This window comes from Melanostigma gelatinosum (assembly GCF_949748355.1).
Source record: "Melanostigma gelatinosum genome assembly, chromosome: 15".
NCBI lineage: Eukaryota > Metazoa > Chordata > Actinopteri > Perciformes > Zoarcidae > Melanostigma > Melanostigma gelatinosum.
In genome coordinates, this window is record NC_136648.1 from 5,921,424 (window position 1) to 5,943,945 (window position 22,522).

General features: G+C 42.3%; 1 protein-coding gene across 1 annotated transcript in view; it reads left to right on the plus strand.

Moving 5' to 3' along the window:
- The first annotated feature begins 2,579 nt into the window (after positions 1 to 2,579).
- The window catches only part of obscnb (obscurin, cytoskeletal calmodulin and titin-interacting RhoGEF b), a 51,701-nt gene continuing 31,758 nt past the window's right edge, over positions 2,580 to 22,522 (plus strand). The window contains exons 1-34 of the mRNA XM_079284905.1: positions 2,580 to 2,720; positions 3,832 to 4,927; positions 6,945 to 7,214; positions 7,389 to 7,649; positions 7,862 to 8,167; positions 8,256 to 8,522; positions 8,687 to 8,793; positions 9,250 to 9,418; positions 9,867 to 10,142; positions 10,239 to 10,520; positions 10,812 to 11,087; positions 11,591 to 11,884; positions 12,307 to 12,588; positions 12,678 to 12,953; positions 13,171 to 13,446; positions 13,534 to 13,803; positions 13,904 to 14,170; positions 14,266 to 14,535; positions 14,623 to 14,889; positions 15,051 to 15,317; positions 15,441 to 15,553; positions 15,655 to 15,808; positions 15,920 to 16,081; positions 16,192 to 16,296; positions 17,243 to 17,509; positions 18,315 to 18,584; positions 18,696 to 18,962; positions 19,088 to 19,354; positions 19,548 to 19,814; positions 19,911 to 20,180; positions 20,265 to 20,534; positions 20,762 to 21,028; positions 21,746 to 22,012; positions 22,139 to 22,405. Coding sequence (XP_079141031.1) covers positions 3,841 to 4,927; positions 6,945 to 7,214; positions 7,389 to 7,649; positions 7,862 to 8,167; positions 8,256 to 8,522; positions 8,687 to 8,793; positions 9,250 to 9,418; positions 9,867 to 10,142; positions 10,239 to 10,520; positions 10,812 to 11,087; positions 11,591 to 11,884; positions 12,307 to 12,588; positions 12,678 to 12,953; positions 13,171 to 13,446; positions 13,534 to 13,803; positions 13,904 to 14,170; positions 14,266 to 14,535; positions 14,623 to 14,889; positions 15,051 to 15,317; positions 15,441 to 15,553; positions 15,655 to 15,808; positions 15,920 to 16,081; positions 16,192 to 16,296; positions 17,243 to 17,509; positions 18,315 to 18,584; positions 18,696 to 18,962; positions 19,088 to 19,354; positions 19,548 to 19,814; positions 19,911 to 20,180; positions 20,265 to 20,534; positions 20,762 to 21,028; positions 21,746 to 22,012; positions 22,139 to 22,405 — 8,983 coding nt within the window. The 5' untranslated portion in view covers positions 2,580 to 2,720; positions 3,832 to 3,840. The remainder of the gene's footprint in view (positions 2,721 to 3,831; positions 4,928 to 6,944; positions 7,215 to 7,388; positions 7,650 to 7,861; positions 8,168 to 8,255; positions 8,523 to 8,686; positions 8,794 to 9,249; positions 9,419 to 9,866; positions 10,143 to 10,238; positions 10,521 to 10,811; positions 11,088 to 11,590; positions 11,885 to 12,306; positions 12,589 to 12,677; positions 12,954 to 13,170; positions 13,447 to 13,533; positions 13,804 to 13,903; positions 14,171 to 14,265; positions 14,536 to 14,622; positions 14,890 to 15,050; positions 15,318 to 15,440; positions 15,554 to 15,654; positions 15,809 to 15,919; positions 16,082 to 16,191; positions 16,297 to 17,242; positions 17,510 to 18,314; positions 18,585 to 18,695; positions 18,963 to 19,087; positions 19,355 to 19,547; positions 19,815 to 19,910; positions 20,181 to 20,264; positions 20,535 to 20,761; positions 21,029 to 21,745; positions 22,013 to 22,138; positions 22,406 to 22,522) is intronic.

A 22,522-nucleotide genomic window follows, 5' to 3' on the forward strand; every position in this document is an offset into this window, starting at 1 on the left:
GCTTGTCGTCATGTCTGCCGTGTAAATGTTCTTTTGAGGTAACACCCGTGTGTTTCGGCTGTGAACATGATACAACCGTGACCTTAATCCTGAAATGCCTAAGAGGCCTGGTGGAAGGCCATGTAGGTCAGATATTGGAGAGGATACATTGCAAATGTTCTGGAAAAACAAATGGTCTCATCACCAAGACATTTTTTACTTATGCTTAACAGCATAGCCAGGTGCCAGTCTGCTGTATTGTGCTCAGGTGTTGGTGATGAATGACTTTTGGATGATCACCAAAGGTTGTGGAAATACCACCACAGAAAGCACAAAGATGGAGGAGAAAAAGCAATTGAAAGGTACGTTAAATTTGATGATATAAACCAAACAGGCTTTTATTATTTATTTATTATTATTATTATCATCCCTTATGTTACATAACATGTTTGGGTGAATGTGGGAGAGACACAGACAAAAGAGTTTTCCATCAGTTTGTTTTAATTGTTCCTTTTTTTTGGTCAGTATGCTTTCAGGAGCATGGAAACCAGCGCCAGCAGCCAGTACAGGATGAAGCAGAGGCAGGCGGCAACAGTGGATTACTGTCTGCTCGAGTTTCGGGAAGTTTAAATCAGGGTCCAGGCGACCTGCTGCTGTCAGTCATTGGCATTGGGGGAAAGCCCACTCTGGAAGACCAAGGAAATACCATAGAGGCCAAAGAATAGGGAAGAAAGGGGAAATACTTGTTACCCATTGTTTTACAGAATAGCACTAAATATAATTATGTCCCTAAATATGTGATAAAGTAGGGTGTTAAAAAAAAAAAGAGTCCCCTGCTATCTAATGATTGCTATCATGCTAAACATGTTTGAATCATTCTGAAGATGTCATGGGAGATGCATTTAAAGCACGACTGTATTTGAGGCTTTTGTACACTATGAGGTCATAACTTATTTATGGGCCTGACCAGCCGGGTAAAGCAGCTGCCAACATGGTGTCACAAGCTCAAGCAACTTCAGCCGCATGGACTGTACATTCAATGGAGGTTTAGGCGGAACACACACTGCATACATATGTGTAGGTGTATAAACTGTCCAGAAAGGGAAGGTTATTCAGAAAATGAGCAGTTAGCAGAAATACAGACGAGTCAGCAGGCTATGATCATCGTCTTGTAATTGCATGCAATGTTATGCATTGTTGTTGTTTAGAAATTGTGATCAATTATGTCAGTCTACTCCCACTGTATGCTGGTAAGGTTCTAGTGAAACAAGAGAAAATAACAAAAAAGACTTAAAGGAAGACTGACATTTATGGAAATATGATTGTTTGTCAGGTACCCAAAGTCTGATATTAAGTTAATTTCTTTATGTTCCCTGCACAGATCCGAACAGGTGTTAGTGCAGCTGAAAAACTAGAACAATAGGGAAGTCGTCAAACCTCTCAATGGGAAAAGCATGACAAAAACAAAATAAGAAGTCTGATGTTACCTTCACATTCAGGATGATGTGGATCTGGAGGAATCAGTATCTCCTCTGTGTTTCATTGAGTGTCTACGAAACAGGATTTAGACCTTTGTGTGAGGAAATAAAACAATGAAATATACATAAAAATGTAACTGAACAGTTAACTAAATAAATGAAATATGGAAAATACAAATAGAACATTTTACTTCCTAACCTCTGAAGCAAAACTACAATGTAGAAAATCAATTAAAAGTTATGCATTCAATATTTACTTTATTTTCTTAAGTAAAAATACACCATCAAAATATACTTAAAGTACCAAAAGTAATAGTGCTCATTGTACAGAATGGCCCATTTCAGAATAATGTTTATTATATAATTGGATCATATTATATACTTTAGAGTTGCAGCTGGTCAATGTTGTATCCTGCTGGGTTGTTTAATCTGTAATTATTCATATGTTAATTATAAGATTCATATGCAAAGTGGCTATTAACTAAAACTGTAGTAGAGTAGGAATAAAGTAACATAAATAAGAAATAATCAAGTACTTAAGTACATGAGTAAATGTATTCCAGTTACTTCTCACCACTACAGCACAGTGTCATATTTTATAAATTGATCATGCATTTTGATTGCAAAAATCCTAATTTGCAAAGTAACTCCAGCTGTCAGATAGTGAAGTAAAAGTATAAAGTAGCATTTCAATTGGAAAACTACTTCAAAGTTGTACTTAAGTAACCCAGTACTTGAGTAAATGTACTTGTTACTTTCCACCAGCGCTCAAGGAATCCACTTCGCACGTGTGACGCGTTTTGGTAACTTAAGTAGTCTCTTATTCAGTTGCGTTGTTATTGTGACCAAAGTGTCCGACCTGCAGTGTGCAGCCCAGCAGAGGACAGGCCAGTCTGCTCTCCTTCCGACCTCACCAGCAGCCTATCTCCTATCTCCTATCTCCTATCTCCTATCTCGTAACTGTGGGACGAGTCTATTTTGGAAAAGGAGGCTGCGCAAAAGTAGGCGCGTCAGCTATTTGGCATCATGAGGTAACAGAGAAGAAAGAAAAAATAAGTCTCGTCAACCGCCCACCGCAGGAGACTTTGGGGGGGGGGGGATGTTCCACCATCCTGGATTTACAACCACTTCATTGGATATTTGAGCACAAAGAAGACATTTTTGGAGTTGGAGCTATCGTTTGGAAATCCTGACGGCACAGCTGACGCGGTAGCGCACATGATTCCGCGCCCGTTTTACCTGAGTAGTGGCTGAAGACTCAAGGTGAACAAAGTAACTTAAGGCTAAAAACAAATGACGTTACATTAAGAATTATATATAGTCAGAACTTGACCGTTGTAGCATGTACTTTTTCCATTTATTACAACTTAAATGCGTACGAGTATCTAAGTGATACTTTCACACATGTAACGGTTCCACTGACGTTATGCTTTCAGTTAATAGCTTTGATATTACAACTGTTATTACAAGCGTATGTGCTCCATTTTTCTTTTGCAGTTTTACGCACCGCAAATGACACGAAGTGAATTACAACACACATTGTGGAAGTTGTTTTTCGTTAGGGCAACGTTATAGTCACAGAGAAACGAAGTATGTTTCTGAAGTGGAAGCTTTATCAAACAGCTGATATCCCTTTCGCTTCTACAAATGGCAATGGACAGAGACGGGGTCTGACAGCTGAGGTTATTTTTGGGACAGGCAGTTCAAGCGGCAGAGGTGACAAAGCTGGCAAATGTCACTCTTTGAGAGGAACATATCGGCTCCATTCGACCTTGTTACAAAGGGAATTCGTTTGTTGTTGTGTTGTTAAACTACTTTTCTGTTGAATAAGGCTGCATGGCACGAAGTTAAGTCGTATTGATGAATGTCTGCAGGACCGGCACAGGGTATGTTGACTGACAGTTACTGTAACTGCCTTCCATAAATATGCCTGGACTGTGGATTTATGTTTATTTTAACAGCATAACATATTTATAGAGTACACTTACATCTCATAATGGTTTGGGTTCATTTGACAGTGTTTCTTTGTAATTGAATGTGTGGTGCGGAAAGTAGTAGATAACTGGCAACCTTTTTTATTGTACAAAATGTGTTGCCCAATTTGTTACAGTTCAGCAGAAATAAAAAATGTCGAAACCTTTATCAAATTCAATTGTAAAACTGCCATTATTAATTGTTCATAATTTAACCCAAATGAGTTCCTGAAAACTGTGTTTGGTAGCTAATAGCAAACTATATCAAACTACTGTTGTTTTGCAAGCTATGGGAATCATTAGAATGACAAACAAATGTGACACGTCCCGTTCAATGTTGCATGTTTTTCTTGTACACTCTGGCACGGTACTGTAACATTCATCTTTTTATTTGATTACAGGAACAAACGATGGATAAAAACTTGTTCGGAGGAGTCCCCAGGTTCCTCACCCGCCCGAAGGCGTTCTCAGTGTGTGCGGGCAAGGATGCCACGCTGAGCTGCACGATCGTGGGCAGCCCGACCCCACTGATCACCTGGGAGAAGGAAAAGCTCAAGCTGACATCTGGGGGACGCTTCAAAACCGTGGACGACGGAGATGTGTACCGCCTCACCATCTATGACTTAACACTGGAGGACAGTGGCCAATTCATGTGCCGGGCCAAAAACAGCGTTGGGGAAGCTTATGCCGCTGTGGCCCTCAAAGTGGCCCTGCCGACAGAGATGGCTCAGAGAGCCCCTGCTTTCATGGTTAAGCCTTCCTCTGCACGTGTAGGTCTGGGAGACAATGTTGTTTTCCACTGCCGGGTCGTAGCTTACCCTGAGGCCAACTTTGATTGGGAGAAAGATGGGCGCTACTTGGGGGAGACCAACCGTATCAAGATTGTTTCCGACAGTGACGGCAGCAGCTTAAAGATCCAAAGCGTGCGTAACCTGGACAGCGGCACCTACACCTGCAGGGCCCAGAACACTGTTGGTCGTTCACACGCTTCAGCGGCTCTTGCCGTAGACGCCCAGGAGTCTCGCCACCTGGCTGCAGACAAAAACACCTCCCTCCTTTCTCACCTACAAAAGCGCAAGGAGGAAATGAAGAAGGACATCACCATCTATCGCAACGAAGACAGCAGATCCTTTGTTTCTTCCTCCTCCAAGGCCGACGTCACAGATAAGTTGAGGTCTCTGAGTCTGGAACATGAGCTGAGGGCATCTGCGCTGACAAAGCTGCCCAAAGGCGTGTTCACCCGTACCTGCACGGTGACTGAAGGCAAGCATGCCAAACTCAGCTGCTTTGTGACGGGTCACCCGAAACCCCACATCATCTGGAGGAAGGATGGAACAAACATCAGCGAGGGCCGCAGACAAGTGATTTATGAGGACCACGCTGAGAACTTCATCCTCAAGATCCTGTACTGCAAGCAGACTGATAACGGTCTCTACACCTGCAATGCAACCAATATGGCTGGCCAGACCTACAGTGCTGTGTTGGTAACAGTCAAAGGTGAGATGGTCATGTATTAAGAAAATGCTACATACAGTACAGTCAGTGATGCATTTATACACACATTTAAGAGAATCCTCTATTAGTAAGCTATCATTTGATACATGGTCATGAATTATATGCATCTGTCAGCACATATAACATCACTCTGGACCACTGTATTCTGCATATACAGCATATATATATATACGGCTGACATGATTACAGGATTTCATTGATATTAACAAGTCCCATAAAAAGCAACAATGTGTCTTTCCAAGGCCCCAGCCCCTGAGTAATTTCCTAAAATGGCTGTGCACTGTAGTTTTTAGCAAACACTCCTCAAACAGGACTATATTGAGCTGATAATGGATCCCCTACTCCTCTACTGAGTATTTATAATACCAGGATGGTGTATGTGGGATTTACTCAAAATAAACGACAGTGCCACAGTGAAGAAACGCGTCACCCAGTGCATCAGTGTGGCTCATTTATGTGTTATGTGTTTCATTGCAATAGCAATGGAGGTAAACGGCACAGAGGAATAAGCTGCGTTAGAAGGATACACTCATTTTTGGCAACTGCACTACTGTACGTGTTCAAATCAATATGCCAAAGCCTCATTTAAACATCCCAAAATGCGTGTGGCATTTCACAACAAGGTTGAATTCTGGCTCAACCTCTGAAGTAGGGTGTTGAGTTGCATCTATTTTCTGCTGGTGATGAGTAGTTCACAGATGCTAAGATGGTCGGTCACTCACCGGGGCACATTGGCACCACTGTTAGTGAGCACTTCCCTTGCAAAGAAATTGGCCCAAGAGATGAAACCGTCGGGTTGTAGATTTCTGTCGGTATGTCCGCTAATGTGCTACTGAGCTGCAGTTAATTAGCTGGTGCAGGAAACCGGACACCTCTGATGTTTGCCTTGCAGGTTGTTAGTTTGCAGAATTTAAAGGGACATGTTTGCAACAGAAAATACAAATATTTTGATCTCCTAGTGGTTGGATGACCATTTATACATTTTTCCAATAAATACACAAAATACAGCATGGAGTAAGAAAAATACAACACGTAAAAAAGAAAAACAACGAATAAGCCGACAGAGAATTGTCACTTCTGATATACCAGTATAATAACAATGGACATAGGAGTTTACCATGTACTGCATATCCTCAAAGCTTGTGACTAAATGACAAGATAAAGTGCTTGAGGAGCCACACTGTACCTCATCTACTTTTATTCTCCCTGCTGACCAGTGTTTTTTTTGCAACCTGATATACTCAAAGTAAAAATATTCAACTGCCAGGCTAAAAGCAGCTCCCTTGCCCTTTTGGAATGAAGATTGCAGGATATAGTTTAATGTAAATATTTCATTTATTTTCCGTAGGTACTTTAATTGATTTACTGAACCCAGTGGACTTCACCCGTAACTCACAGTGGAGTGCCACGTGTTTCAACACTTGATTCCTAAACTGTTGGCTTGGATCCAAACGTATGGATATGGATACAGCTTGAAACTGTAACCCTCATTTGTGGTGCAGAGCACTGAGAAAAAGGGGAAATGTACAAGGTGTACTCTGTAACCTCCATTGAAATTGTGGGTGTGAAGTAGATTTGAAACCTTCAGTTAACATTAAACAAAGTCATGTAAATATAAACAAATATCAGTAACATTTTGACATTATTTTACAGGTATTAAGCACATAACGTTTGAAATTGTCATCCGTAGGAGCATTTACTAGAGCATGCTGAACTATCGACTGTCGAAAGCTTTTTTTTTTTCTTGCTATATTGTCAAACATGTTTGCCCACATGTTCCTCTGTCAGAGCTTTTGACAATTGAAAACGTGTTGCGTAGCCAAGTCACAAGTTTTTGGTGCTCCAAAAAAAAAATGTCCAATCTCTCTTTTCAATGCTACACTAGCCTGAACTAGAGATTAAAGGGAAATCAATTTAGAAAGTTTGTAAAACGGTTGATTTTAATGTACTGCAATTTGTAGTTCATATGCTAACATATGCATATTTTTCATTGTGTCAGAGCCTAAGGTGCCATTCAGGAGGAAGCTTCAGGATGTGCAGGTTCAAGAGAAAACGTCAGCCACACTGATGTGTGAGGTGCCTGTTAGTGCCACCCAGGCCAACTGGTTCATGGAGGAAACACGGCTGCAGCAAAGCACCAAATATTACATGGCGCAGGAAGGCACCCTTCGACGTCTCACCATACACAATGTCACCACCAACGACGATGGTGTTTACATCTGCGAGATGAAAGAGGGCAGTCGCACTGTGGCTGAGCTCACTGTCCTGGGTATGGTTGAAACATCTTTATTTCCGAATAAATATTGTGTACAGGCATCACAAGTAATTAATATGATCTTAAAATACTGCTGAAAGTTGGAAAATTACAAACAGCTGGTCAATGTGTCCACAATGCCACTGAATGTGTTTCTTTATGTAACGTCTGCTTCCTCTCATATCTCAGGCAACATAACTAAGAAACTCCCCCGGAGGACAGTGGTCCCCGTGAGTGACACCGTCATCTTCTGTGTGGAGCTGGAGCATCCCTTCCTAGATGCGTACTGGACCCGCAATGGAGAGAAATTGAAGGAAGATTCCCGTATTTCCATTGCGTGCGTGCTCAGACAATACACACTCACAGTAAGAGATTGCCAGGCAGATGACTCAGGAGAGGTGGCCTTTGTGGCTGGAGACTGCAAGACCTCCACTCGATTCTCTGTCACTGGTGAGGATGATCCTGGGTCTAATTCAGATTCATTGCGTTTGTTCTGACTTGCTTGCATCATTTTCAGGATGGCCAACTATGAAAGTAAAACCCAGGTTGTAAAAAAAATAAAATAAATGTAATATTTCTACAATCTTTCTTTTGATTTACTACAATCACACAGTGCTTGTATGATCATAAAAACAGCATGGTCCTCACTCTTTCTGCTCTAGCTGCGAGGAAGCATCCTCCCGATCCCCCAGTCGATGCCGTGGTGCAGAACAAGACGGACTCATCCGTCACCATTCAGTGGTCTCCTCCAGACAGCGACCGCCCTGTACCCATCAAGAGCTACATAGTGGATAAGAGGAAGATTGGCACTCAGACATGGCAGAGGTGCAACGCTGGGGAAACCATTGTTTCCACCGAGATCACCGTCTGCAGCTTCACAGAAGAAGCCACCTACCAGTTCCGTATCTCTGCTGTGAATGACTTCGGACAAAGTCCCTACCTGGAGGTGCCTGGAAGCGTCTTCCTAGGTAGGACTGATGTCTCTGTGGCATTTGGCATTTGTAGTTATGTGCTTTTGTTGAATGCATTCCAGTGATCTTTTTCTGATGTCTCCAGAACCCAGTGCTGAGATCAAGAAAGGCCTGATGAACAGCGTTGCGTTCTCTGGTGAGGAGTTCTCCATCTCCGTGGAGCTGTCCGCTGTTTGTTCTGGCTTCTGGTCTCTAGGTGGCCGCCTCCTGCGCAGCGGAGCAGACTACCTCATCACCAGGTCCAAGAACTCGCACACTCTGCTCATCCGTGTCGTGACCATGGAAATGAACGGAGCTGAGCTCAAGTTTGTGGGTGGAGGCTCCCAAAGCAGTTGCATCTTATCTGTGCAGGGTATGCATCTCATACTGTAGTCAGTTACTATCCACAGAGAAAAATACTCTAAATCATGTACATAAGTCGTAGTACGTTTGCTTTTCTATATTAAAACCTTTATTGTTTTTGAATTAAATGCCATTGGCAATAGCAATATAATAACATGGAAACTGTATTTTTAGCTCCTCCTGTTAGGTTCACTAACAAGTCAGATGTGCTGGAGGTGGTGATCTGCAGTGCCCAAGCCACTGCTCAGCTGACTGCTGAGGTGTCGGATTACGATGCACAGGTTTGTGACGGAAACATACATGTACCTGTTACTTGACAAGAATGCAGGGATAGAAAACTATCACGATGATTTGTTTAATTGAGGAGGTATTTTTCTGTGCTATTTGAAGTCCACTCTGTAATCTTCTTTTTGAGGAAGCATTCTACTTTGTACCTCCAGTTGTAAGGAGGGATATTTCATATTACTTAGCTTTGAAAGTTGATAGAGGGTATTCATAGGGAGATGAATTAAGTCAGTACAGTGTGCCACATATCTTATTTCATGTTACTGTTACACAGAATAGTCTTCAAAGGAGACACTTTTGTATTTGGGAACTTGTCAGCACAAGTAATCCTACTTGGCAATACTTAAGTATCAGTAGTTCTACTTGAGAGTAATATTCAAGCACTCTTTTAATTATACATTTTATTTTACTTTACCATGCCTATTTTGGCAATCTGTTCTCTGTTTCCTCAGGTGGTTTGGATGAAGAATGGGCGGGAGGTGAAAATGGGAAAGAAGTATGAATATATGATCATCGACCGCAAGAGGATGCTTATGGTACACAATGTTACTGAGGAAGATGTCGGCATCTACGAGTGTGTTTTAGCCGACGACAGAATGCCCCTGCAACTCGCTCTTAAAGGTATACGCTCATCGAAAAAGTAGTTTAACTTTATGGCAGAGCAAAGCCGGTGCATATATGACAGCGTAAAGGGAACTGGGCTCCATGTGTGCAACAAGTATTGCCTGAAGCCCACATGCAGACAGTTTGTCTCATGTGATCTACTGAAATGTGAACTGCTCCGATGGCTGCAAGCATATGCTCATGAGCCATCAAATAGAGGAAAGAGCTATTTGTCACCATGTAGTCAACGCCAGGGTTGTGCTACACCAAGTCAGGCTCTTTCCATACGTGAGCTGTAACAAACATAAAGATATATCAGTAAAGGGCTTTAAATTATTGTTATAAAGATTTTACATGTACTCCTCTCTCATTCGCTAACACACATATTATTTGTATGACATGAACTGAAATAACTTCACAAATATTAAATATAAAAGTCATGAACTTTCATCTCTTTTTCTGTCAGATGAACCTGCCAAATTTCTGAACAAAGCCAGAGGTGCTGTGGGAATGTCATCGTCCCTTAAAGGAGATCTTGAGCTGAGCTGTGATGTATCTCCTGCCGGCGCGGCCGTTGTGTGGAGAAAAGATCAAGTGGAGATCACTGAGGACCAAAGAACTATCTTCATCTCCAAAGGAACTCAAAGGAAACTCATCATCAAGAACGCCAAGAAACCTGACGAAGGACATTACTCCTGCGAGACAGCAGCAGACAAAATCACATTCCAGGTCAAGATAAAAGGTAAGATTGCTTTCGTACTACTATTCAAAGCTTTACTGCACATCACAGATGTTATTACGATATGATATCAATTTCTTTACCTTATTTTGTTCTCAGAACCTCAAGCCGTGACTGCCTTCTCCAACAAGGAGTCAGTCCAAAAGGAGGTGAACGCTACTCTCTCCCAGAAGGCCACTCTTAGTTGCAGCGTTTCGGACAGCAAGACGGAAGTGAAATGGTATAAAGACGGCAAGGTGTTGATATCCAGCAGGACGATATACTCGGAAGTAAAAGGCAATACTCGTCAGCTGGTGATTGAAAAGGTGGAGAAGAGCGATGCTGGAGAGTATACGTGCGAAGCCGGAGGGGATAAGCTGGTCTTCAAGATATTTGTGTCAGGTAGGACTGCTCGATTGATTAATTGATATATAGAATTTAACACACATTTTAGGTTCAAATCAATTGTTTGTGAGCTACTGCATGAAAGTGATTTGAGTTAAGGGTTTTAGAGTTTAGTTGCTATGCACATCTAATTCACATTTATCTGACAAATGTCCCAAACAAGACTTGATGAGGTTCAAATATTGAATGATGCCTTGAAGAATGCATACATTAGATGTCTCTTATATGTTTCAGTCATTGGTGATCTTAAACGGTGCTCATAACAACATTTGTTTATACTACCCTCAGAGATTCAATCAGCTTTCTCCAACAAGGAGTCGGTCCAGAAGGAGGTGAAAGCCACTCTCTCCCAGAAGGCCACTCTGAGCTGTGAGGTAGCTGACACCAAGACAGAGGTGAAATGGTACAAGGATGGCAAACTGCTGGCCACCAGTAAGGCAATCCATGCTGAGTCTAAAGGAAAGAGCCGCCAGCTGGTGATAGACAGCGTGGAGAAGAAGGATGCTGGAGAGTACATGTGTGAGGCTGGGACTGAGAAGCTGGTCTTTAAATTACAAGTGCAAGGTAAGGAGAACTTAGTATGTTTAATAATTTGTTTTTTGAGGACATAACATGTAAAATATAAGTCCTAGATGCATTTTTAGGTAAAACCTAGTTGAATGACTCACTCATACAATGTTGATTACGTTGTAATTAATCAAATTCTGGTCACACAATATTTAAATGAAACGGTTTGATTAATTAACACTGCACATTCAAAATGTTGTCTCAGGCAAGCTTCTTTAAATAAAAAGATAAAATAGACATTTAGTTTGTGGATCTGGTGGACATTTCTTGTTTTCTATTTTTGTCTGTGGTCTCCTCTGATGTCACAATTAATTCTGGCTGCATTGTTGTTTGCTTCAGTTATGAGATATCTGGCATTCCTTGTTTAAAGACCTATAATCCAATAGTGACTTGGCATCTTGTGTTTTCCCAGTCAATCTAAAGCGACGTGTATATTATGGAATATTGTCAAGTCCTTTTTTTTGTATGGGTGATTGTACTGCCACCACACTCCTTTACAGGTACTTCTACAGAAGTCCAGGCTAAATCCGCTTTCCTCAACAAAGAATCATTCCAAAAGGAAGTGAAAGCTACTCTCTCCCAGAAGGCAACGCTGAGCTGTGAGGTAGTTGACAACAAGACAGAGGTGAAATGGTACAAGGATGGCAAACTGCTGAGTACCAGCAGAGCAGTTCACACGGAATCAAAGGGACAGATCCGTCAGCTGGTGATCGACAGCGTAGAGAGGAACGATGCCGGAGAATACGTCTGTGAAGTGGGAACAGAAAAACTGGCATTTAAAGTACAAGTGACAGGTATGAGAAATCAGAGGGAACAGTATATGTGATTTGTACGTGTTTTGTTTTGTAAAACTTTGATTGTCTCAAAATATTGAGTGAAGTTGACCAAAAACAGCTGGCGTCGAGGGTTTGACTTTTTAGTTTTGCTGAGCTACTGTTTTGGGTTGAATTGAGAATGTTGCAGTATGTTGGTATCGCAAATGTTTGCGTTGTCCGTTGTGCTTTTTTCTGTTTTATTCATGTGGCCACACAATACACTTTGCTCGTCTTGGCTGCACATTTGTCCACTTTAGTTCATCTGTGTTGATGTTAAGCACATTTTGATGGTTATATTTTGGCTTGTATCATATTGACACAGAAGTTTCACAATATATTGAATTACTTGTATTGAGATGAAGGGGGGCAACATCATGATATTCTCCATTTTTATTTTGTAGAGATCCAATCCAAGTCAGCATTCTCCAACAAGGAGTCCGTCCAGAAGGAGGTGAAAGCCACTCTCTCCCAGAAAGCCACTCTGAGCTGTGAGGTAGCTGACACCAAAACAGAGGTGAAATGGTACAAGGATGGCAAACTGCTGGTCACCAGTAAGGCAATCCATGCTGAGTCTAAAGGAAAGAGCCGCCAGCTGTTGATAGACAGCGTGGAGAAGAAGGATGCTGGAGAGTACGTCTGTGAGGCTGGGACTGAGAAGCTGGCTTTTAAGATGCATGTGGCAGGTATGGGAAGGTGGATTTTCAAAACAATAATATTACTAATTGGATGTTTATTGGATCTGATATTTTCTCCGTCATACCTCCTCCATCAGAGGCCCAGTCAGCCTTCTCCAACAAGGAGTCAGTCCAGAAGGAGGTGAAAGCCACTCTCTCCCAGAAGGCCACTCTGAGTTGTGAGGTAGGTGACACCAAGACAGAGGTGAAATGGTACAAGGATGGCAAACTGTTGACTTCCAGCAAGACAATCCATACGGAGTCCAAAGGCAAGAGTCGCCAGCTGGTGATAGACAGTGTGGAGAAGAAGGATGCTGGAGAGTACATGTGTGAAGCCGGGACTGAGAAGTTGGCTTTCAGGATACAGGTGGCAGGTAGGAGGAAGAAGGTGGCACTAGTATTTTTGAGAGTGTGTCAATTTAATTTGTCTTATTTGTTTTGTAGACTTGTGTTTTTATTCTATCGTGTTCCCCTGTTTGCATTCAATCATTAAAGTCTGCTCATTGCAGCTGACATGTTTTGGCTTTTTCCATGCATTTTGAGTTGATTTGTTCTTACTTTTGTTTTGTTACATTTCCATTTGCTCTGAAGAAGCCCCGGCTGGCTTCTCTAACAAGGAGTCGGTCCAGAAGGAGGTGAAAGCTACTCTCTCCCAGAAAGCCACTCTGAGCTGTGAGGTTTCTGATTCCAAGACAGAGGTGAAATGGTACAGGGATGGCAAAGTGTTGACTTCCAGCAAAGCAGTCCACATGGAGTCAAAGGGCAAGAGTCGTGAGCTGGTGATAGAAAAAATGGATAAAAAAGATGTCGGAGAATACACATGTGAGGCCGGAACAGAAAAGCTGGTATTTAAGGTGCAGATGACAGGTAATATATATTTACAATATAACAATTTTTGCGACAAGATAATTCTCTGCACAAATAATTTAAAACTAAGCTCTTACTTCTCTTTAGATGCAGCTGTCAAGTTCCAGAAGAAGCTTGTCAAGGACACATGTGTTCAAGCGAGTGAAAAACTAGTTTTGACCACCGAGCTGACCACAGAGAGTGGTAGTGTGAAATGGCTGAGAGATGGTGTGGAGCTCAAGGAGGGCAGCAAGTACGAAATGAAAAAAGAAGGCCTTTCTCGTACCCTGGTAGTAAAATCCTCAGAATCCAAAGACAGTGGAACATACTCCTGTCAAACTGTTGATGACAAACTAGAGTTCAAAGTTCAAGTTAAAGGCAAGTCATGGTAATGTTGAAACAATCTGATAATTGCTGTATAGACCTTTTCCGATGCCAGATTTTGTTTTGATGTCGAACATTCATGTTTTCGTTCCAGATTCAGCTTTGAAGTTTGTTGTGCCTTTGAAACTTGCTATGGTGGAGTTGGGGGGCACACTTAGCCTGATGTGTGAACTGAATCAAGCCTCGGGGGATGTTGTCTGGCAGCGTGATGGTCAAGAAATTAAACCTGGAGGCAGGCACTGTGTCAGGACAGATGGTGCTAAGCGGGTTCTCACTGTGACTGGCATGACTAAAGAAGATGACGGAGAATACAGCTGCGAATGTAGAAATGACAAGACGTCTGCTAAAGTCTCTTCGACAGGTAATTCATCGTTAACTCAAAACATTCAACGTATCAGGGTAGGAGCTTTTTCTTCATATCAGTCCGTTTCATTTGATGTCACGCATTCCTTGCAGCACCCAGACTAGTGAGGCTGACCACAAAACTGAACAACGTGGCTGCAATGGAGGGAAAAGAAGCCATTTTCAAGTGCGCCGTCAACCCAGCGGACGCCAACGTTAAATGGTTCCACAACAGCATACCCGTCACTGCTGGGCCCAAGTATAAGATAGAGCGTGGTGGCAGCAGTCACTCACTCACCATCACCGCTGTCACCCAAAAAGATGCTGGAGAGATTAGCGTCGATTCAGAAGGCAAAAGCTGCAAAGCTTCCCTACAAGTGCAGCGTAAGAACATGCATTTAAAATATAATTTTAAGTATGTTAAGTGATGTTATTTCCTCATTGACTTTGACATTTTTTCGCCCTAATTAGATGAGCCTGTGACATTTAAGAAAAAGCTAGAAACCCTGACAGTGGAGGAGCAGAGTGAAGTGAAGCTGGAGGTGGAGCTCAGTAAGCCGTCAGATGAAGTGAGGTGGATGAAGAACAACGTCGCGCTGCAGCCTGCAGGAAACATGCAGGTTCGGGTACACGGAGCTAAGCAGGCTCTGGTCTTCAAGAGTGTGACTTATGCTGACCGGGGCATATACTCCTGTGAAACTCTGGATGACAAAACCCAGGCCAAGCTCAACGTGGAGAGTAAGACTGATCCCCAATCACATGTTTAGGATACGAAATACAGTATTTCAGTACATGTCTACAATGTCATTCTCCAGTAATGTGCGTTTGGACATACATTTGGAGTGACAAACTAGAAAACCTTGCTTGCCTGTTAACACTTTTTGTCCTCCTCCCTTCAGTGAAGAAGATCCAGGTTATAAAGGGGCTAACAGAATCCAAGGTGCATGAGACAGAGACGGTAACTCTTGAGGTAGAACTGAGCCAGGCTGATGTTGAAGGCTCCTGGACCAGGGATGGGGCCAAGCTAAAGTCAGGGGCGAACTGCCGTATCACAGCTCTGGGAAAGAAGCATGCCTTAACGTTGTCCAATCTAAAAAAGGAGGATGCGGGAACTATTGCCTTCCAAGCAGAAGGAGTACATAGTTCCGGTAAACTGATTATCACAGGTAAGGGCTGCTTCCTGTCAGTCACCAAATGGGAGGGTCTTAGCCGCTATTTTTGTGCAGCACCCATTCTGCCACAAAAGTCGTTGAGTTACTATTTAACCAACATGTGTGTTGATTCTACAGAACCTCCTGCTATGATCTCCAAGCCCGTCATGGATGCCAGTGTTCCTGTGAAGGAGAAGGTTACTTTTGAATGCGAAGTGTCCAGAACAAATGCAGATGTTAAATGGTTCAAGGTGAGAAATTATTATTTGGATTACTGTCTGCAGTGGGAAATAAGATTTGTGCAAAGTGTAATGTACATATATAACCGTTTGGAAAAATGATTCACCTTCAGGATGATGTGGAACTGAAACTGGGTAAGAATTTTGGCATCCATTCCTTGGGCCGAAAGCGTACGTTGGTCATCAACAAATGCACCCCTGAAGATGCAGGAACGTACATCTGTCGCACTACTGATGATAACACCTCCGCCAAGCTCACCGTTAATGGTAATTATTAATGATGTCATGAAGCACACAAATCATTCAGGTACCATTATTAAGGGTAACGTATAATGATTTCCAGTGTATTGAAACGTCTTAAAAATATTTCCCCTGCAGCCAGAGATGTTAAGATTGTTAAGAAGTTGGAGGATGTTGAAGTGATGGAGAAGGAGAGCGCTGCATTCGTCTGTGAAATCTCACATGATGAAGTGGAGTGCCAGTGGTACAAAGGAAGTATCAAACTCAAAGTCGGTGACAACATCAAGATGAGACAAGAGGGTAAGTTCTCAAGAAAGTAGCACACCAATGTATACACCCGTATATTCATGCGCCTTTATATGAGTTGCCTTAATAATGATCATCTACAAGCTGTCCATTTCTTATTCCAGGCAGAACCTATAAACTGCTGTTTAAGACTGTCACCCCAGAAGATATGGGTGAGATTAAATTCACAGCTGACAAAGCCTCTTCGACCGCAAAACTGAAAGTGAAAGGTAAATGAGTCAATGCGTATGTACCGTACCTTATATTACTGAATGGATTAGCTAACCCGCATGTTACAGTGTTCAGATGTGGTTGCAAATGGATTATTTCTATTCACGATGACAAAAGCTGTTCGAAAGTTGCAAATAATGAAATACCTCTGAATATTTTATACCTTATTTCTCTCTAAGTGAGAACTATTTGGCTACTGTAAACAAATGATTGTGCTTTACAGAAGACTGCATGTAATCAACTATTTCCTGGATGATTTGATAAAATCGACTTGAACATTGTAACTGGTTTAGTGGTTTTAAATGTAAAAGGTCACACTGCTGTTCGATGAAATGTTGCGAACACAATGCATCATCTTGACAATATTGGTGAGATGGAAAATCCACTTCACATGTACATTGTTATGCCTCATTGAGGCCTGATGGCAAAAGGAGAAACAACTGGTATGGTGCTTTAGCTGAGGTTCAGGGTTATTTTCAAGGGGTTTTGTAATAGCTGTCTGTCGTGATCGAATGTTGGTTTGTACAATGGTCCACAGAGAAGACATTCTGTTTCAGTGGTTTTGGACATTTAGTGATTGGAAATCTCCAGGAGTATGAAAAAAAAGAAATCTGCCAAAATTATGTTAGAGGCACAATTTGGCACAGATAAAATTCTCAGTCGACCATAAGTTCTGTCAACATGTGCGTGACTGGCACACAGTAATACCCATTTAATGTGGTGCCATTACGAGATTAATGCGGTCTGCTTTAGCTTTTGCAAAACAATGCTGGAACTGTTCCTTAATAGCTCTGTTTGCTTTGGCTACAACATATTTCAATCATTAGACACTGCCTGTCCTATCGTGTGCTTATGCAGGGGCTTTGGCATTAATCACATTTAATCTTCCTTTGTGGCATACTGTACATGATGGTATTCATTGATTCAGTGTTAATGTTACTGTAGAGCTTCCCGTGAAGTTTGTGAAGAAACTCAGGGATAAGATAGCGATGTATAAGCATCGTGCTCATCTTGAATGCCAAGTGTCACGTGCCAGCGCAAAGGTGAAGTGGTACAAGAACAAGATGGAGATCAAACATGGCAAGAAATACGAGATCAAAAGTGAAGATGTGTATCGAAATCTCATCATCAACGATGTGGACTCTCGGGACGAAGACACCTATACCTGTGACGGCACTGATGACAAGACGAGCTGTAAACTACTTGTAGAAGGTAACATCATGGGAGATGACATACGTTGATTGTAAGCTTATCAGGATTCTCAATTGTAGGGTATTTATGTATATTACTGTGTTTTTCTGTGTATATTATATATGTGCATACTCAAAGTTTTTACAAGCCATCAGACTCCTAGTCAATGAGGTAGCTGTCTGTACCTATCCATCTATCCATATATCCATCTATCCATCCATCCATCCATCCATCTATGCATCTATCCATCCATCCATCCATCCATCTATGCATCTATCCATCCATCCATCCATCCATCTATGCATCTATCCATCCATCTATGCATCTATCCATCTATCCATCTATCCATCTATCTATCCATCCATCCATCCATCCATCCATCCATCCATCCATCCATCCATCCATCCATCCATCCATCCATCCATCCATCCATCTATGCATCTATCCATCCATCCATCCATCCATCTATCCATCCATATATGCATCCATCCATCCATCCATCCATCCATCCATCCATCCATCCATCCATTGCTTGGCCATTTTGGGACAAGCCTGACCTGCTACATACTAAAATGAATGTCCCATAGTAATTGGTATTTCAAATTATGTGTGCAAGGAATTAACAAAACTGTACTGCAGTTGTAGTGACCCATGCAGGTGTATTCAGTCATTCTGATTGAGTATAACTATGTGAGGTTATTACAGTTAAGTCCATGGACAAAGTAGTGTGGTGTGGTCCTTAACTATAAATCAATAGTACCTTTTGTTGCTGACATCATATCCTTGACTTCAAACTGAACCATTTTTTTCCCCATGACCCCTCCAGAGCAGTCAATCAGCATTGTGCGGGAGCTCAGTTCAGTAGAAGTGACAGAACCCTTTGCAGCTGTTTTTGAAGTTGAAATCAGTATGGAGCTGGTGAAACCTCCTATCTGGACTCTGAACGGAGTTGCTGTGCAGGAGAGCGCTGATGTTGAAATGGAGAAAGAGGGCACTATGCACCGTCTCACTCTCAAAAAGACCAGAGCATCAATGACAGGACCGGTGCAGTTTACAGCTGGGAAGAGCAAGTCTTTAGCTCAGCTCACAGTCAAAGGTAAATGTGTTGAATCACGTTCATACAGCAGTTGGCCACAGTAACTTGTGTTCCTGTTGTAGGTAGATATATCCTGCATAAGTCTGATCACATACTGTTCCTCACATTTAGAGCGTCCGCTTGAGATTGCAGAACCCATCAAAGATGTGAAGGGGAAGGAGAAAAGCTCTGCTATACTCACCTGCAAATTCTCTGCCTCACCCAAAGAGGTTAATTGGTTCAAAGGTCAGGTACCTCTGGCAGCGTCAGACAAGTATAACATTAAGCAAGACGCTACAAGGGCTCAACTTACCATCCAAAGGTTGACTGAGGAAGACAGTGGAGAGTACCGCTGTCAGTCTGGACCTGCTGAGACCAAAGGGACACTTACTGTTGAAGGTACAGTATGGACCTTTGGATACCACACCAAATAAAGCAAATTGTGCATTTTCTTATCAAAACCATCACATAAAAAACTTGCTTTAGAATTGTCTTCAAACTAAAACCATGTTTCTTCTGTCCAGTGCGTGACATTAAGATCACCAAGCACTTGGCTGACACGGAGGTTGACGAAGACAGCGATGCAGTGTTCACATGTGAGATTAACTATGCAGATGAAGAGGTGCAGTGGCTTCTGAATGACAAGGTGCTCTTCACTAATGAAGTCAACACCATCGCTCACGACGGAAAGGTTCACAAGCTCACGCTGAAGAACTTGGCCCCTCAGGATGGGGGGACTATCGCCTTAAAAGTCCGCAAGGTGAAAGAGTCTGTGACACTTAAGGTTAAAGGTAAGAACTGCTGATAATACTTTGATATAAGCATTTCTTCATGTGTCAAATTTCTCCATATCTTGAAACTGTATTGGAATTTGCTCTGAAAACTCTGTATAAATGCAGTCAATGAAGCGTACCACAGTCCCCCCCAAACTTGAGAACATAATAGAACCAACTGTCAAACTATATTTTCTCAATTCCCCTCCAGAGAAGCGTGCTGTGTTCCTCAAGTCTCTCGATGATGTCATTGGAGAGGAGAAAGGCATGATAACTCTGGCGTGCGAGGCGTCCAAGCCCAGGGTTTCTCCTACGTGGAGAAAAGTAGGTCAAGTCTTGAAGGCTGGGTCAAAGTATGAGCTCCTTCACACTGGCAAGTCTTTGGGACTGATCATCAAGGACGTCACCAAAGAAGACGCTGGAGAGTATAGTTGTGATCTTGGAACTGAGGTTTCTAAAGCCAAGGTCACTGTAAGAGGTTGGTACCGTTGTTTGAAACAATACAGCGTTAGCCTTCGCACATCCGGTATTGTTTTGCATCTTCACCAATTTGCGCTCTCCGTCCCAAATTTAGAGCTCGGCATTGGAATTACCAAGTGGCTGAAGTCAGCAGAGGTGAATGAGGGAGAGACATGTAGCTTTGAGTGCATCTTATCTCGTGAGAGCACCGATGAGTGTTCCTGGACTCTAAATGGCCACACTGTCACAAATGGAGGCCGCTTCAAAGTCACCAGCAAAGGACGAAAGTACATGCTGACCGTTAACGATGTCAGTCCTGCTGATGCTGGACAGGTGGTCTTCAACATCAAAGACCTGAGCTCCAAAACAACATTAACGGTTGAAGGTAAGAGGCCTAAACAAAGTAGATTATTACTTTTTTTTTTGTTGATTTTATTAAAATAAACATGTCATGATCCCCTTTTTGCAGGCAAAGCTTCATCTGTGTCTAAAGGACTACAGCATGTTAGTGCTGTTCAAGGGGAAGATGCTGTATTTACCTGTGAGGTAACACATTCTAGTTCCTCTGTAAAGTGGGCCAAGGAAAGCAAAGCCATCAAAAAGAGCCAGAAGTATGACATTAGCAAAGAGGATAAGGTCATGAAGCTGACCATCCATAATGTCTCTGCTCAAGACTCTGGAGAGTACAGCTGTGAAGTTGTTGGAGGTGCAACCACTAAAGCCAAGCTGGAAATCAGGGGTAAGACTGACAAGTCCATGTTTACCTACTTCCATCTTGATGCATTTTTCCTCTTTGATAGCGCAACTAACTTATGACGACTCTGTTTGAGAGATTGTGGTAAAAAGCTGGTCAATACATTTAAATAAATATAGAATCATTTCTGAGATAATCTTTCTGAAGCTGTAGATTAATCCGACAATGTCATACTGTGTCATTTGTAACTAGTTTATTGTCTTTTTTCCCAGAGCCAATCCATAAATTCTCTAAAGCGCTTAAAGACGGCCAATCCGAGGAGAGGAGCTCTGTGACCTTGCAATGTGAGACTGCACAAACCCCGTCCACTGTGATATGGCTGAAAGGACACACAGAGCTCAAGGCTGGGGGTCGATATGAGATGTCCCAGAAGGAGGGGGTCTTAACCCTCACCATCAAACAGCTGGAGGAGAAAGACACTGATATCTACACCTGTGACGTGGGCACTGCCAAGAGCATGGCAAAGGTGACAGTCAACGGTAAGGACCTGAGCGTGTATGTGTACAAGTTTGGGGTGAGTTTTTGTCTTGAATTAGTCTATCCTTTTGCAAGGTTTTCAAGGCCCTTGAGATGAATGCCGTGGTGACTTTGCTCATAGTTTGGTTTTGCTTTAAAGGCCAGTTGGTGGTTATAGTGGAAAAACCACAGGATGTTAATTGTTTTGAAGGGGAATCTGCTACATTTGTCTGCTGTGTCAGTCCTACTGATCTGCACCATGTATAGTGTTGCTTAGATCGTACACCGCTGCAGCCCCTGCAATAGTATTCACGTTCTATTATGAATTCTATTGTAAATTATGAGCGACATCCACCAGCATGTCCAAATGTTACAAAGTGACCTGTTTCCAAATGCATTGTCTTGTTATGCAAGGACTGCGCACGACATGAAGAAATGTTTTCTTTGTTTTTCATCCTTTGTGCATTTCAAAAAGGATTTCATTCTGTTGCATTGCTATGAGAGAGTTTGATTTAGTTTTTAGATAAAGTGCAGTGTTGTAGGTAAACCTTCTTTAAAAGGAACATCAGCCCAACTGTTGGAATATTGTTTGGATTCCAAAGTTTAACGTTGGATGGCTGGAACTCATACAACTCATACATCAATGTCGCCTCTAATCATTTTCCATCCTCCATCACATCCAACAACCCAACAACAAAATGCAACACCCTGTTTTATATAATCGAGTCATTTTCTTGTAGCCCTGCCTGCCAGTTTTAAAGAGAAGCTCAAGAACCAGGAGAAAAAGGAAGGAGAGTCGGTGACGCTTCGCTGCAAATTATCAAAACCTGCTGATGGTGTTCAGTGGAAAAAAGGCTCTGAAATTCTGAAAGCGGGAAAGAAGTATGAGATGAAGCTGGAGGAGACTTCTTGTGAGCTTCAGATTAAGAATTCAGAGATTGAAGACAATGGAGAGTATTCTTGCATGTGTGGGGACCAGAAGACATCTGCAACTGTTAAAGTCAATGGTAGGTATTCATTAGGTTATTATGTTTTACCAAAAGCGTTTCATTCTGTGCCATGGTCATGTTTTGTAAAGACCTTTTTTTTTGATTTTACCTGTTTTGACATGTAATGAAAACTTGGTTGTACAGCTTTGCCGCCAAACTACATAAAGAAGCTGGAGAGCCAGGAGGCTGAGGAGGGAGCAAGTGTGACTCTGTGTTGTGAGCTCTCTAAAGCTGGAGTACCCGTTGAGTGGAAGAAGGGAACGCAGGTCCTGAAGTCTGGAGAGAAGTACCAGATGAAGCAGAAGGCCTCTGTGAACCAACTCCTGATCAACACGGTGGTGCCAGAAGACAGTGGAGACTACAGCTGTGTGTGTGGAGACCAGAAGACCTCTGCTGGCCTCAAGATCAAGGGTAGGAGGAGGATCTCTAAAGATGCAATCAGTGGAATATGTTTTTAAAAAATTTACAGAATGGCTTGTTGTATGTATACATTTAGACATATGTGTTTTGAGTCTGCATGTCAGAAAT